The sequence below is a fragment of the Triticum aestivum genome, chromosome 4D, assembly GCF_018294505.1.
Source record: "Triticum aestivum cultivar Chinese Spring chromosome 4D, IWGSC CS RefSeq v2.1, whole genome shotgun sequence".
In the NCBI taxonomy this organism is placed as follows: domain Eukaryota; kingdom Viridiplantae; phylum Streptophyta; class Magnoliopsida; order Poales; family Poaceae; genus Triticum; species Triticum aestivum.
The window spans coordinates 84,680,885-84,696,614 of record NC_057805.1 but is presented as its reverse complement, the minus strand read 5'-3'; the positions used below and the strand labels follow the sequence as shown (position 1 = coordinate 84,696,614).

The 15,730-nt window shown below is 42.1% G+C and overlaps 2 protein-coding genes across 3 annotated transcripts; both read right to left on the bottom strand.

Moving 5' to 3' along the window:
- Window positions 1-2,458: 2,458 nt before the first annotated feature.
- LOC123099695 (putative auxin-responsive protein IAA29) lies at window positions 2,459-4,327 on the bottom strand. Its single transcript, XM_044521806.1, has 5 exons — window positions 4,296-4,327; window positions 3,987-4,173; window positions 3,169-3,292; window positions 3,012-3,067; window positions 2,459-2,761 (listed from the first exon to the last, which is right to left on the bottom strand). Exons 2-5 carry the CDS (start codon window positions 4,150-4,152, stop codon window positions 2,496-2,498), a joined length of 612 nt encoding a protein of 203 aa, XP_044377741.1. The 5' UTR covers window positions 4,153-4,173; window positions 4,296-4,327; the 3' UTR covers window positions 2,459-2,495.
- Window positions 4,328-8,595: 4,268 nt separating this feature from the next.
- LOC123096372 (auxin-responsive protein IAA27) lies at window positions 8,596-14,260 on the bottom strand. 2 transcript variants are annotated; one of them, XM_044518096.1, is made up of 5 exons: window positions 13,483-14,246; window positions 11,134-11,495; window positions 9,574-9,691; window positions 9,173-9,237; window positions 8,596-9,083 (listed from the first exon to the last, which is right to left on the bottom strand). In XM_044518096.1, the coding sequence occupies exons 1-5, from the start codon at window positions 13,962-13,964 to the stop codon at window positions 9,028-9,030; spliced, it is 1,083 nt and encodes a 360-aa protein (XP_044374031.1). In that variant the 5' UTR covers window positions 13,965-14,246; the 3' UTR covers window positions 8,596-9,027. The 2 variants fall into 2 exon arrangements, 1 of the variants encoding a protein (XP_044374031.1); XR_006446580.1 differs by lacking the exon at window positions 8,596-9,083 and adding an exon at window positions 10,220-10,292 and having other exon boundaries at window positions 13,483-14,260.
- Window positions 14,261-15,730: the final 1,470 nt, after the last annotated feature.

Below are 15,730 nucleotides of genomic sequence, written 5' to 3'. Positions count from 1 at the left end.
AAAGAGGCACGCCCGTGCCTCTCGCAAAATCATAACCGTGCCTCTCGTGGAAGCAAAACCGTGACTCTTGTAGAAGGAAAAAACAGAAAACACATTTTTTTTCCGTTTCCGAGAGGCACGGCCATGACTCTCGCGAAAGCACAACCGTGTCTCTCGCGAAAGCAAGACCGTGACTCGCGAAAGAAAAAAAAATAAAAAACGCGTTTTTTTCCTTTCCGAGAGGCACGGCCGTGACTCTCGCGAAAGCACAACCGTGCCTCTCGCAGAAGCAGAACCGTGACTCTCGCGAAAGAAAAGAAAACAGAAAACGCGTTTTCTTTTTTCCTTTCCGAGGGGCATGGCCGTGACTCTCGCGAAAGCACAACCGTGCCTCTCGCGGAAGCCAAGTCGTGACTCTCGCGAAAAAAAAACCAGAAACCGCGTATTTTTCGTTTTCCGAAAGGTACGGCCGTGACTATCGTTAAAGCACAACCGTGCCTCTCGCGGAAGAAAAACCGTGACTTTGGCGAAAGAAGAAAAAAAAAAGAAAACGCGTTTTTTCGCACAAAAAAAAAATTGAAATTTTTTTGATCGAAAAGCTAAGAAAGACCGGGGGAAAATCAAAACATCAAAAAACCCGGGAAAAAGCCGAAAACGCGTGCGGAAAAATAAAAAATAACAAAATCCAGAGGAAGCGTCCAGAGCGCGACACATGGCGAATCCCTGAGAGCACGCCAAGTGGCGCTGATTGTTACGAGGCCCCCGAAGGAGTGCTCGTTAACTAATTGCTCTCAAATTCTACTCGCCGCTCGTTGCGGCAAGCTGTCGGCGCTTCGCACAGGAGGAGGTGCAAGCAAGCGACCAAGTGGGCCGGCCCGTTTTAGCGTTTCAGCAGACACCGGTTGTTGGGAACCTTCTATGATGTTTTCAGTCGTTTTTTTCGGTTTTGGGAACCTTCTAGAAGGTTCTAGAAGGTTCCTAAACCGGGTTTTTCTTTTTCAGTTTCTTTTTTGTTTTCCTTTTTTCTATTTCTCTTCTTTTTTCGTTTTTCTTTTCTTTTTTCTGTTTCTTTCTTTTTCCTTTTTATTTTTTTGTTTTCCTTTTTTTTCAAGTTTATTTTCAAATTTTGTTTGCCCATTTAAAAAATGTTCCTATTTTTCAGATTTTGTTCACAAATTCAAAAAATGTTTCCGTTTTCAAATCTTGTTCACAAATTCAAAAATTGTTCCTGGTTTCAAAATATTTGTTCTGAATTTTAAAAAAATGTTCCTGTTTTTCAAATTTTGTTCACAATTTTAAAAAAAGTTCATGGTTTAAAAATTTTGTTCGGAATTTTAAAAATGTTCCCTCTTTCAATAGAAAATTCACAAATTCAAAAAATGTTCGCATTTTAGAATGAAAAAATATTCATGTTTCGAAAATTGTTTGGAATTTCAGAAAATGTCCCTTTTTCCCAAAAAAATCAGAAATTGAAAAATTATTCGCGTTTTCAATAAATGTTCGGAAATTTTCAAAAAATATTCCAATTTTAAATTTGTCGGAATTTCAAAAAATGTTCGCGTTTTCAAAAAAATATTTACTTTCTGGAAAAATGTTCGAAATAAAAACACGGGCCAAAAAACCGATTCGCTACTGCAAACTGGATCACTACAGTGCGCGGTACGCCATTCGCTGCGTGCGCTTCTGGCTACAATGGGCCGGCCCAGTAGGGGCGCGCGCCTGTGCGTCGGGGTCGCTAGTTGACGCAGAATGCGTCCAATAGGACCTCCGGAGAGAAACCTTTCACGAGCACATCAGAGAGAAACTTTTGCCTAAAAAAATCACGGATAAACTTTATATATGCACATACTACCCTGAGTGGGGCGTTTTGGTGAGTGGCCTCCATGGAGTGGAGCCTGAAACTTCTGAAAAAATCAAAATTCAAACTTGTCGGTTTAAAAAAATCTGAAAAAAATATGCAAGTATATAAGGATGATAGGTATATGTGTGTAAAAGTCCAAGATGAAATACCTTGAAATGCAACCTATACAAAAAAAACAAATTCATAGACTTTGAGGATGAATTTTTATTTTTGCCATGCCTTCATTTCAGCTTATTTCGTCTTGAAAATTTACACACATATACATTATACCTCCACGTATATCTGTATTTTTTTTTAGAAATTCTGAAACATGGAAATATGAATTTTAAAAATTGCAAATGGAGGCCTCCATGGAGCTCGGCCTCCAAAAGCAATTTTCGCACTACCCCGAAGAAGCAACATGCAGGCTTTGATATGTGTGGGGCGGTTCACAATAGGGTTCCTTCAGGAACATATTCGGATATTCAAAAGCGATTGTATGGACTTTTATATTGATAATAGAAGTCTCAAACATATGTGGGATAAACGTTCAGATGATATAATAAGATGCATAAATAACTCAAAAGCAAACTTGCTAGCTAGCGAGAATTAAGCAGTATGTAACTGCAACCAGGCTTGCAAGGTGAGCTCCTGGATGCCACTAAATATTTCGCGCCTACTCCGCGGCGCCACCATCATTGTCCTCGGCACCAGCATCATCTCCATCATCGCCAACAACTTCGTCTTCATCATCATAAGCTCCATCTCCATCTTCGCCGACAACTCCATCTACATCGTCATCGGCTCCATCTCCCTCATCCTCGGCAACAACAGCGTCCAGGGCTCCATCTTCACCAGCAGCATCATCATCTCCATCAGCGGCAGCACCAGCATTGCCATCACTGTTATCTGCATCTCCCTCTTCTAGATATTCCTCATTGTCTGCATGCAGTCAGTGATGTCACTTTTCAATAAATACTTATCTCTTCTGTTTCTTTTACCATATATACTTTGATTTTGTAGTAGAAAAACTTGTGATGCCACGAGCCTACACCACTTTGTTCGTGCAACAAACCACTGAAAAATATATATTACCACATATAGTTCTAGAAATCGAATAAGTTAATTGGTGTTCTTATTTGTCTATGAATGTGAAACACATGTATACAGCTCATTTATATTGTGCACGCACCATCTTGTTTTTCTCCAGGAAGAATGTAGATCTTCTTGACTGAAACAATGAAATCCCTGTAACATTTAGTTGTTACTATTTCATCATTATAACACGAACTATAGAATTCTACATAAGAGGCAAAAAAATATACATAGATTAATATCGAAGAACTCACACCCATGGGACTTCACCAAGAAAGAAACGATAACCATCCACGTTATCGTACAAAAACATGAAGTCGTTATCTATTGCACCTTCTTCTTCACTCATCGCCAAGCCACTAAGTTGGTACTGTGAAACTGAACAATACAAAGGAAATAATGTCAGTAAATAGATAATTATAAACTTTATAACTGCCCATATTTGACCAGAAAAAGGAATGATCCCACTTGTTCGTTAGGTGGCTCAGACACAATTATAACGGTAAGGATCAATACTAGGTCAGGTTAGGAAACAAAAATTCCAAACGCAGTTGAAACATTCTCTTGCATAAACACTAGTACTTCTAAAGAGTACTAGAAAGCGGTGATCTAGCCTTGCAATTTGCGTGGGCAAGTCTGCAACCTATAAGTAAATGAAGATCTAGATCCTCTACACCAAGACGTACAAGTAGTAACTGTTTTGAAATAATTAAGAACATGGCCTAGGTGATCTAGATCCACTACACCAAGACGTACAAGTAGTAACTGATTTGAAATAATTAAGAACATGGCCTAGGTGAACAAAACAAAAATGGAAACGTGGTCAATGGTCGATCTTAATTGTGGTGCTTTATTTTGTAAAATTTCCTTGGGCTCCACCTCCATGTTAAGATCTTTTGACCCCAACCATGCATGATTATGCAATGCTAGATTCGGATGTTGCATTCAAACTATATGACAGAGAATACATATACATGTAGATTCATGTCAGACTATTCATATAGAATAAATTCGTTGATGAAAGCTTATCTTACAAATTGTAACATATTGTTGCCTGAAAAAAAATACTTACGCGAGTAGTTACTTCCCAGTCTTTTCAGAGTGAAGGACAATGAGTCATAACTATTGTGAGTAGCCAAATTTATCTTCCTTCCAAAGGGCTCCCCGTGCAAGAAAACCTTCACAAACCTTGTTGGTGACAACCTTGGATTTCCCTCGGGTACAAGAGAAGCATCCATCGGAGGTAGGTCCTATGGTCTCTGGTTAGTAAATAAGATTAATCTCTCAATTCAACAAGCTAGTGATATATCAACTTTAGAAATAGTATGCTAACAGTGAGAAGCGAATAATAAAAATATGATTGCACCCTATTGTTACATACGTTGATAGGTCTTGTTGAAAATAAGAACCTTGGTCACAGGCATGTACCTGGTGGGATGCACACTGGGGGTTTTATACTCCAATGCCTGGTCCTAGAATTAAAGAAAGAATACATAGCATACCTTGTTTTTCAGCTTCAGCCTTATAAATATGGTATTTCTAGAAATGACACTCAAAATTTCCTAAGACGTTGAATAAGAAGTTAAGTGAAATCACTTAAGGACAAGATGGAAATGGGTTTATATGCTATGCAAATTTATGAAAATATAAGGGTGTGGCCGGAAATGCGCCAGTCATATACATCTTTTGTGCAATCCTATCTCCAACAATAAATGTCCTATGAAGTAATATATGTACCATATCTTGGTATATTGTTTTCGTATATGTTGCATTGATGGCAAAAGATACCATTTGACCTGCATGCCTACTACGCATGCACAAGTTTTCATTTCAAGAAAAAAAAAATCTTTTGGATATTCTCATGTCAGGTTGTGTGTTGTATTATTTATACTCGTATGATAGTCCATGACTTTTTAGAGGTAATAATGATCCATGTTCCATAGAAGATTACTCTCATTTCATACTACAATGCACACAATCCATTTAAAGGGGCGTGCATTTATTATAGAAATCCATTCACATTTTGCAATAAATTGAGTATATCATATATGGAACTTGGGTACTAAATCATCATAGTTGTTTTTATATCTCCAGAATCATTCATGGCTACCACTAGACATCTGTTGGACGACATGAAAAAATTGGTGGTCCGCCACACTATCCAATGTCAACTAATCAACGAATTTCAAGCGTCAAACTGTTGTGACATAAAAAGTTGACATACGGCATCACTCTCATGAGTTGGCAACATTGTTGCATAAACATTTTACCACAATTTGTCAAAAACTAGTACAACAACAATGCATCATTTTTAATACGCATATGCCAATGAAAACAAATGTACGCAACACATCCCCATCGTTGCGACATATCATTTCAAAATAGGTCACAAGCTTTGCACATGAAGACATGTAAGCAAAAATAAAAACACCGATGCAAGAATGAAAATGCACCATTCCAATAAGAAGTATTCGTTTGCAACACACACTCAAAATCATTGTTGCAACACACTTCTCATGTGTGCGCAACAAGAAAATATGTGCTTGCAACACATCCACCCAACCTTTGAAACATAAAATTTTCAAAAATTCTAGCCCGGCATCCTCCACATCTCTGTGATAGTCACATCACCATAGCTTGCCACGCGAGAATTTTGGCTCGCTGGAACTCCGTACGTCACCAAGTATGATAAAGCTTGATCAATCCATCTGGAGCACCACCATGGAAGTGAGCTCCACTATGGAAGTGAGCTTATGACCTCAATCTAGGGTGTCCAGGCAATTGAACAGGAGTGGTGTAGGAAGGATAGCGGAGGAGGAGGAACCACTATGAAGTGGATGAGAAGCTTACCTTCATGGATAGGACAATGGGGTAGATTTGGAGAAGAGGTTGTCGGGGAAAGAGAGGACAAGGAACAAAGCGAAGAACTAGAATACATGGACAAGCATGGTCGATCCAGTAAAGATCTAGTAGTCGGATCTGTAGGATGGCAAGAATCATTTCCATCATTAATATTGTTCTTATATTACCAATCCTCACATTGACCCATATGTTCACAACTAAAAATTGGCATCACTCGACCACCAACAACTAAAAGAATATTTTATATACTTATATAAATTAAAAAGCATATTCTTGATTTAAACTATATAATTTGATTATGGCACATGGGAAGTGTGGACATTATGTCACTAACCCTCCTACTATAAACCAACATAAAACATTTTTACTAACCAGGAATATTTTTGAGATAGTCCTAAACTATTCAAAGGAAACATGCGAACATATGATCATGGGTTGATGTATATACTATATACCAAGGCAAATCCTCTTATCCTTTATCTAAAGAAATTAATCCATACTGACATACTTGGCTGACTTGCTTCAGGGCCGCCAACACATATTCTTTTTCCTAGTAGTCTAGCAAAGAATCATCATCAATGACGTCGGGGCATCCGTGACCTCATCGTGAAGCATCGACAATACTGATGTTGGTTAAAATTCACGAGGATCACCCCGCCACAATATATTCTGAATCATAATGGATTTTGTATCTCAGGTGTCAAGCCACGACAAACTAAGCTATCATCCAATCAATATAAGGGGCATTAAGTTGTTGGGGAACGTAGTAATTTCAAAAAAATTCCTACGCACACGCAAGATCATGGTGATGCATAGCAACGAGAGGGGAGAGTGTCGCCCACGTACCCTCGTAGACCGTAAGCGGAAGCGTTATGACAACACGGTTGATGTAGTCGTACGTCTTCACGATCCGACCGATCCAAGTACCGAACGCACGGCACCTCCGAGTTCAGCACATGTTCAGCTCGGTGACGTCCCACGAACTCACGATCCAGCAGAGCTTCGCGGGAGAGTTCCGTCAGCACGACGGCATGATGACGATGATGATGATGCTACCGACGCGGGGCTTCGCCTAAGCACCACTATGATATAACCGAGGTGGATTATGGTGGAGGGGGGCACCGCACACGGCTAAAAGATCGACTGATCAACTTGTGTGTCTATGGGGTGCCCCCCTTCCCCGTATATAAAGGAGTGGAGGAGGGGGAGGGCCGGCCCTCTACTATGGCGCGCCCTAGGGAGTCCTACTCCCACGGGAGTAGGATTCCCCCCTTCCAAGTAGTAGGAGTAGGAGAGAAGGAAGGGGAAGAGAGAAGAGAAGGAAGGAGGGGGCGCCGCCCCTCCCCCTAGTCCAATTCGGACTAGGCCTTTGGGGGCCGCGCGGCCTGCCCTAGGCATCCCCTCTCTCTCTCCCCTAAAGCCCAATAAGACCCATATACTCCCCGGCGAATTCCCGTAACTCTCCGGTACTCCGAAAAAATACCCGAACCACCCAGAACCTTTCCGATGTCCGAATATAGCCTTCCAATATATCGATCTTTACGTCTCGAACATTTCGAGACTCCTCGTCATGTCCCTGATCTCATCCGGGACTCCGAACAACCTTTGGTACATCAAAACACATAAACTCATAATACCTATCGCCACCGAACGTTAAGCGTGCGGACCCTACGGGTTCGAGAACTATGTAGACATGGCCGAGACTCATCTCCGGTCAATAACCAATAGCGGAACCTGGATGCTCATATTGGCTCCTACATATTCTACGAAGATCTTTATCGGTCAAACCGCATAACAACATATTGTTCCCTTTGTCATCGGTATGTTACTTGCCTGAGTTTCGATCGTCGGTATCTCAATACCTAGTTCAATCGCATTACCGGCAAGTCTCTTTACTCGTTCCGTAATGCATCATCCCGCAACTAACTCATTAGTTACATTGCTTGCAAGGCTTATAGTGATGTGCATTACCGAGAGGGCCCAGAGATACCTCTCCGATACTCGGAGTGACAAATCCTAATCTCGATCTATGCCAACCCAACAAACACCTTCGGACACACCTGTAGAGCATCTTTATAATCACCCAGTTACGTTATGACGTTTGATAGCACACAAGGTGTTCCTCCGGTATTCGGGAGTTGTATAATCTCATAGTCATAGGAACATGTATAAGTCAGGAAGAAAGCAATAGCAACATACTAAACGATCAAGTGCTAAGCTAACGGAATGGGTCAACTCAATCACATCATTCTCTAATAATGTGATCCCGTTAATCAAATGACAACTCATGTCTATGGCTAGGAAACTTAACCATCTTTGATTCAACGAGCTAGTCAAGTAGAAGCATACTAGTGACACTCTGTTTGTCTATGTATTCACACATGTACTAAGTTTCCGGTTAATACAATTCTAGCATGAATAATAAACATTTATGATGATATAAGGAAATATAAATAACAACTTTATTATTGCCTCTAGGGCATATTTCCTTCATAAGCATTATAAGGTTGTCGCTTGAATCAACAATTCTAGGTGAGATGATAAATGGGTCACTAGAAGGTGAGGATACCAAGCATTGCAAGCATGCCAAAATCTAGAGAATTATAAAGAAAACCAAAGGTGTAGGATGCACACACTTAGTTGCACCATTAAAGGATGTACGTGACAATTTGATGAAATGACTCATTCCCTTTAGGTGAAAATTTGATGTTTCAAAGGGGGGGATATAACCATCTCGACGAATATAGTGTAAAATGACTCATTCCCTTTAGGTGAAAATTTGATGTTCATGCCATGAAAACCCCAAATAGAAAAGGATAAAAGGTAACACCATAAGATTAAATGTGGTTATGCAAATTGTATCAAGTTTGATGACCCGATGAGCAATAGCTAGCTAAAACATTATTCATCACATGCATTTCAACATTAATTCTTACACAACGTTCCAAAACTATATGCACAACCATCATAGAGGTGCTGACATTGATACACCACAACAAGCTGTTCACATCTAACTAGCATAGGCATACAATAATACCCATACACATGTGCTACACCTCAGATCGAGAGATGTGCATATACAATGTGCACGTATATGCCACCATATGCCACCGATCAAGTTTAGTGTGTCTATTCTCAGATGACGAGTTGGGAGAGTTCTTCTTTTTCATTATCCAGAAAGGGCCTCAAATCAAGTTGCTTTCGCGCGCGCGCGCGCGGGGGGGGGGGGGGGGGGGGGGGGGGGGGGGGCTTCAGTTATTTGTAGCTAGCTTCACACTTGCGTTTAATTTTGCTGCTTCGTCATGACCTAAAATTGATGAGTAGCAACCAACAATCTCATGGGCATGCTCACATTGAACATTTCAATATATAAGAAATGACTTCTTCTAAATGTACCTTTGGTATCTCTTGATGTTGGATGACGAGCAATGCATAATTTTTTAGCCGTCGCAAGAAACAACCTGAAAGAAACGACAAATGCATAATTGCTTTAGTTTTTTAGCAACTTTCTATAGTTGCATGTTCAGGAAAATTTTGCGGCACGAGTGCTCTTCATATTTCTGCTCTGATTTCTATACAAAATTCACCATAAAACAAGCAATAATAATATGTAGTCGGTTATGCCTCCTATTTGTTTTGATCGCGCACTATTAGGGCATCTATGATACGGGGATGGTTGTCCTTTTACTTTTGAGAATATCAGTGGAAACTAAAAGTATTTCAAAAACAACAATTAACAATATCTTCTTGCGATCTTAATTCATGGTGCAGAAGGATGTATGAAAAATAATACTTACTCCCATGGGACATCTCCAACAAGCATCCGGTCGCCTTCAAAGTCTTCATATAGAAATATGAAGTCGTCACTATTTGCACAATCGCCTTCCCCTGAATCCGAACTCTGATAATCTGCAGCTGCATTTACGCAATCCAGTCTAGGAATTCAATATAATTGGTATATCAAACATGAAAAGACATCACGCTCATAGCAAAAGAGAGACAAGAATGCACAATTCTAACATGCCATGTGTTTCCAATGAGAAATACATGTTTAAAAAACAATTTATTTAGCAAAGTTTAAAGTGGCTTTTGGGGGGGGGGGGGGTAGTTAAGTGTTGCAAAAGTCAATTTAATTTCCATCTAAATAAAAGTCATGCTAATTTCACAACGAATTCTAAGTGGAAGAGTACATTGACCTAGGGCCCCGTCAAGCCCATAGTGCTCACATGGTAGGTGAGCGATAGCCCGGTTAAGATGAATTGCCTTAGACCCAGGAGGACAAGGGCCCAATTGGCCACACGAGGTGAACGACATGGACAATGCTAACCTCCCATTTGGGTTTAATGAGCGCTTGTTATAAATTTGCTGAACTCTGGTCAAAGTCACAACATACTCAATATGTTACCGTCCTCATCAAAGAAATAAAAAAAATCAGAATGGTACCTTGTTTTATCATGAAAAAATGGGTTTTATTTGACGTCGCGAACCAACCGTCAAGTTTCTTTAAATCGAGGCCCTATTTTCAACAGTAGGAAAATATATTAAAAAAATGCAAAAGGAATCGTAAAGATTCACTAGAAGTAGAAATCCCCTCAAACATAATAAAAATTACATCTATCTCCATTTACCGCCAAATGACCATTGTTGAAACAAAGTCGCCGACAAGCCTCTATCGCTGCTCCCATACCGGAGCCAGACAGGCCTTGTTGATGACAATCAGGAAGTCTTCGTGCACGTGTCCCTAAGGACCAGTTCCTCGGAGCCACAATCATCATAATTAAACCCTTGAATCGATCTATTGAATCTAATACCAAATCTCGTTGTTGCGTATGCACGACGAGAAACCCTAACCTCGTCGCCCCAAGGAGAGGGCAGGAATCTACATCAAAGCTCCGTTTAATCCGTCCCGATGGACAAACTTGAGGAGGATCAAAGCCCGGAAGACTGACTCTAAGAAGTGTCGCCATCCATTCGAGCACCGTTCCTGCTAGAACAAAAAAAAACTACCTATCTACTAGCCGGAGCCGAAGCATTAGGATTTCCTTCCAAAGAGGCAAGCAGACAGGAGGCGAGTACATGATCTCTCTGCCAAGATCGAGGGGAGGAAGGCTTCGGTGACTCTAATTATAACTTTGGTTTTGCTAAAACACACCTACATGTTCCTTAAATATTGCACAACTAAATCTTTTATGTCCTTCATTTTAGACGAAGATTCATGCGTGTATTTTATTTTCCATTTTATGTTTGATTGAGTTATTTAGATGTATACTAATTAAAATACATCTGGATGTGCCCTAGATACACCATTTGAGTGTAGTATGTTGTTGGGGAAAATAATAATGGAGAGCAGTACTCACGGCAGAAGAAGTTTCTTGTCATCTTGGTGAGCGCCCGCGAGAGGGAGTCGTAGCTGCGGTGAGCTCTCAGGTTGATCTTCCTAACGATCAGGCAGCCATCCATGTGCACCTTGGCGAACATGTTTGCCGGCAGCCGCTGCGGTTCTGCGGTGACCGTACAGCTCCTCGGCGCCCCCGCCACCTCCTTATCATCATCGGCGGGCGAGGCCGCGGCGGTCATCTTCGTGTTGTTTAGGCTGTCGGGCTGCTTCACGCCGGCGTCGGGTTTTGGCACATGCGTGGCGGTGACGAGGTGGCGCCGGGAGGTGTGCACCGGCGGCCAGCCCACAGCCGCCGAAGGCACTGAGACCACACTAGCATCGCTGATGGTGACAAAGAATTGAATGCAAACATTAGGCGCCCATGAATACATTGTGCAGATCAGGTGCAAGTGTGTGCAACTCTGAGCTTAGAGTGTATAAGTAGATTGTAATACATGCATGAATGCAATGCAATTTACTAGCCCGTGGTTAATTATTTTCCTTTAGTAGTACTTTAAAATCAACGCGTTTGTTGATTACTTTGTCCAGATTTATTGGTCCGGGGAGCCAACATGTTAAGACCAAAGAGGAGCACGAGGATGTTACTCCGTTTGTTTCTCTTCTCTTTAATTATTTGTACAGTTTTGCTAAGTCTCATTCAACTGAGACTCTTTAATCTTACATGGAGATTCGTATAAAAAAACCTTTTTGGTTTTTCTTTTTACTTTTTATACTATATCACTTGATTGAGACTTGGTTAAGTCTCAGTCGACTGAGACATAGACACACCTTTATTTGTATCTATGTGGCTTGCATGTTAATAACTATGTTACTCCCACTATGAGTAGTCCAAAGATGAAGATGCTAAAATTATAAGTGGGATGACAAAAATTTCATGGGTGACCGTAATTCTATCTACGCCTATGCGATTAGTTTCAACAAGTAATCTCAGCTACTTTATCTCAAAAATTGTCATCTAAATTCTAAAGTAACTATGTAACCCATACTTTTAAAGTTGAACTGTCTAGCCCCCTTTGTTATAAAAAGAAATTATCAATTTTGCGAAGGCACATCTAATCGTCATTGGTCTTACGCTGAGATTCGTGTGAGTATTTTCTTTATTATTTTTTTATATTTGATTAAGTCACTTAGATGTACAATAATTAGGGCACATCTAGGTGTGCTCTAGACAGGCCCACAAAAACTATCTTATGGCCTAACCAAAGCTAAAGTTTTCTATCTTTAAACCCCCAAATGTTTTTTGTCTGTCTCCATATAAATTGTTTTAGAACCTCTGCTGTGTTGGACCCACCGTGAAGCCTCTGTATCGATCTCCTCAAGCCACAGACCATTTATATATATTTTTAAGAAAAGGAGCAATATGTATCATCTGGCCACATGGCAACAGTCTAGCACGTCCAGCCGCCCAATTATTGGGAGCAACGCATCCACGGACGGACACACGAAAGTCGTTTTTATGGAAAAGACTGCACTAGTTTTCTTTCTTTCTTTCTCTCTTTTCTGTGGGAGGACGGGGGAAAGACTGCACTGCGCTGCATGCACAATCAAGCAGAGCCATGCTGCACTCATCATTGCTGCTCCCCTGCCTGGGCCGGCCTGCGCTGAATATTCTCGCTTAATTCCTTGCAGAGCAGAGGAGATCTTCTCTATGTACGTTACTCGCTAACGGTATCTATCCGGCCAAGTCCACCATGGCCGGCCGGCAAAAGCATTGTGAGAACTAACCCACGTACGTACATCAGGAGGTTGTATATACATGTTTTCCCTGTATTAGAAACCCTAGATTTTAAGGACCCCATTTGATGCACATACATATACTATGCATACAAGAATCTATTCGCAATCATTTCTAAACGCAGTTCTAAGCACACGAGGACCTGAAAAATACTAATCAATGAGCTCTAGTGGAGTGGTAGGGGTTCAAAATGTTCATGATTGCAATCATTTGTGCGTACGTAGAGAATGTGAATTAATCCCGCGCTTTTCCCTCGTATATATACTTGTTTGTTTAATTCATGATTGCTGAGTGCTGAAACTTACTCCCATAAAGTTAGTACAAAGTTGAGTCATCTATTTTGGAACGGAGGGAGTAGTTATTAGCATTATAAACTCATTACACGACAGGAAATCCATATTTTGACTGTTGGCACATTTTTAGCTGGCTAGAGCCGTTGGCTGCCGTGATGGTGAAAAAACATGCATGAGTAGATGTGGCAGCTAAAACTGAGTACGTAATATGCATGTAGATGGATATGCATATATGTGTGTCGTTGCTCAATTGACTATCAGCACATAACATTTGGCTCACCTTGTCACATATGTTGTTGCCACCGACGCCGACGCAATGCTCCGGTCCTGCTCCGCGGCCGCCTTCTGCTGCCGGGCGGCGAGGCTCCAGGGGTGCATGAAGCCGGTCGGGCTCGGCATGAACACCGCCGCCCAGCTGCTGCTAGGCACAATGCCATGGCAATTACCACCACGCCCTGCGCTAAGCGTGTTCGCAGTGGCGGTACTAGCGATGACCATGTCACTGCTCTGCACTCGACCGACATTGCCGCCACCTTGACCGCCGTTGTAGCTTGCCATGGCGGCGCCACCGCAGCTGGCGGCGCTGCAGTTACCTCCGGGAGACAAGGAGATGCCGAGGCTGAGGTCTAGATTGCTACCGTGGAAGCATGCGTCACTAGAGCTCGCTTCCTTTGCCACCTTCATGCCGGTGGCTGCAGTAGCAGCGGTGCTCTCTTGCCTACCAAGAGGAGGCGGCGTCTCAAACGATATAAGATTCATCATGCCGGTGGAGCAAACGAACCAACGAAGACAGACAGATGGTAGCTAGAAGCAAATGAGATTGATGAGACGGAGGCAACAGATGTGAGAAGAAGAGCGGCGAGCTGAGTGAGTAAGTTGGTGAGCAGAAAGATGGTGTTATGGGTGGAGAAGAGAATTAATATGTCGGGAGAATATAAGAGATGGTGCAGTGGTAGTGGTTGATATGGTATGGATAGATCGATGGTGTACATATATGTAGGCAGATATATAGAGGTGCAAGCTATGGCTAGGGAGAAGGGCGGGGCAATGATTTCATACAAGATTTTGTAAAAAGATGGGAGTATCATGTGCAAGAGATATGATCAATGCCATATCTGTGTACCCATGCTAGTGTAGTAGTAGTTTCATGATGTTGTTTTGTGTACCTAGATGTATAGCCATCACATGCACTTCTTAGAGCGGACTTTGTGCACCAGCTGAGTGCCTAAAGTAGTATCGAGTACTTTGAAAATATAATGTTTTAAGTATTAAAAAAAATTGCCTTGAAAGGAAAGAAAATAGAAAAACATAAAACAAACTATGTTAAAAATGTACATAAACTACACATTTTAGAATATCTAAAAACAAGCATATTATAGTGCAATTTGAGAAATAATATAATCTGCACACTTATTGTGTAGAACTTGTGTGTATACGTTTCCCATACTCAAGGTCGTTCAAACAACAAATCCACATTAATCATCTCTCGCCACATTGAAGATAAATTGAGTAAAATCCACAGAACCGCCACAATCATGTCACAACTCGTAGAAAACCACCACTTTACAAAACCTGGCAGAACGGACCGAACGCTATCGTTGACAGTGGCAAAAAATATTGACCAAAATTTCGAGTCACGTTTTGACATGGCAAATCGCTCACGTGACAAAGGGATACAAAACGTTAACTGGCAGACATTTAAAAAATGTGGGCCCCGCTCGTTCGTTAGTCATCTTCTTTCTCTCTTTGACGGTTTGACCACCCCCTTCTCGTGGCAACAAACAAATGTTGTCTTCTGCGCGGGCCGCGCCTCGGCATCCACCATGACGACGTCACCAAAGTGGCTGGCCTTGGGCGATGCCTCGGCGGCCACGTCATGGTTGGCCATGGGCAGCGCCTCAGGTCCAAGGGCGGCGCCTCGGCAGTGTCGTGGCTGGCTACCCCGGGTTGGGCCTGGGCATCCAAGGGTAGGGCAGCAGAGCCAACGCGGCAGGATGCCTTGGGCGCCAGGGCATCCAGGGGCTGGGCGGTGTCGTCATCGTGGTCGGCCGCCTTGGATGCCTCCGCCTCGACATCTAGGGGCAGGGCATCGGTGGGGAGACCAAATTTCACGATGGAGGATGGGACAGCGGGGGAGGACATGGAGCAGCCAGTCTCGTGCTTGGTGCTGGTGGCAGGCGAGGAGGGGACAACATGGGAGGAGATGGAGCGGCTGGAGGAGGCGATGGTCATAAAGGTCCGGGGTGATTGAGGATCTGGAGGCAGAAGGATTCCCTGGGGTTTCTTCTTTTAAGTTGCCACTGCCCATTTTAACATCCGCCGGTTAACGTTTTGTATACCTTTGTCCCAATGGCGATTTGCCACGTTAAAACGAGATTCAAATTTTGGCCGGTGTTTTTCACCACGATTAACTATAGCGTTCGGTGTGTTCTGTCACGTTTTGTAAAGTGGTGGTTTTCTGCGAGTTATGATACGATTGTGGTGGTTCTATGCATTTTACTCATATAAATTACACCTCATGGCGATGG

Excerpts from the sequence above, each read along its gene's own strand:
- LOC123099695 (XM_044521806.1), bottom strand. The coding sequence starts at position 4,152 with ATGGATGCTTCTCTTGTACCCGAGGGAAATCCAAGGTTGTCACCAACA. Across the intron at positions 3,068-3,168 it reads CTTGGTGAAGTCCCATGGGT|GGATTTCATTGTTTCAGTCA; the intron begins GTGAGTTCTTCG and ends TAAATGTTACAG. Across the intron at positions 2,762-3,011 it reads TCCTGGAGAAAAACAAGATG|ACAATGAGGAATATCTAGAA; the intron begins GTGCGTGCACAA and ends GACTGCATGCAG.
- LOC123096372 (XM_044518096.1), bottom strand. The coding sequence starts at position 13,964 with ATGATGAATCTTATATCGTTTGAGACGCCGCCTCCTCTTGGTAGGCAA. Across the intron at positions 9,692-11,133 it reads GACAAGAAACTTCTTCTGCC|CTGCAGATTATCAGAGTTCG; the intron begins GTGAGTACTGCT and ends GCGTAAATGCAG. Across the intron at positions 9,084-9,172 it reads AACATCAAGAGATACCAAAG|GTCATGACGAAGCAGCAAAA; the intron begins GTACATTTAGAA and ends CATCAATTTTAG.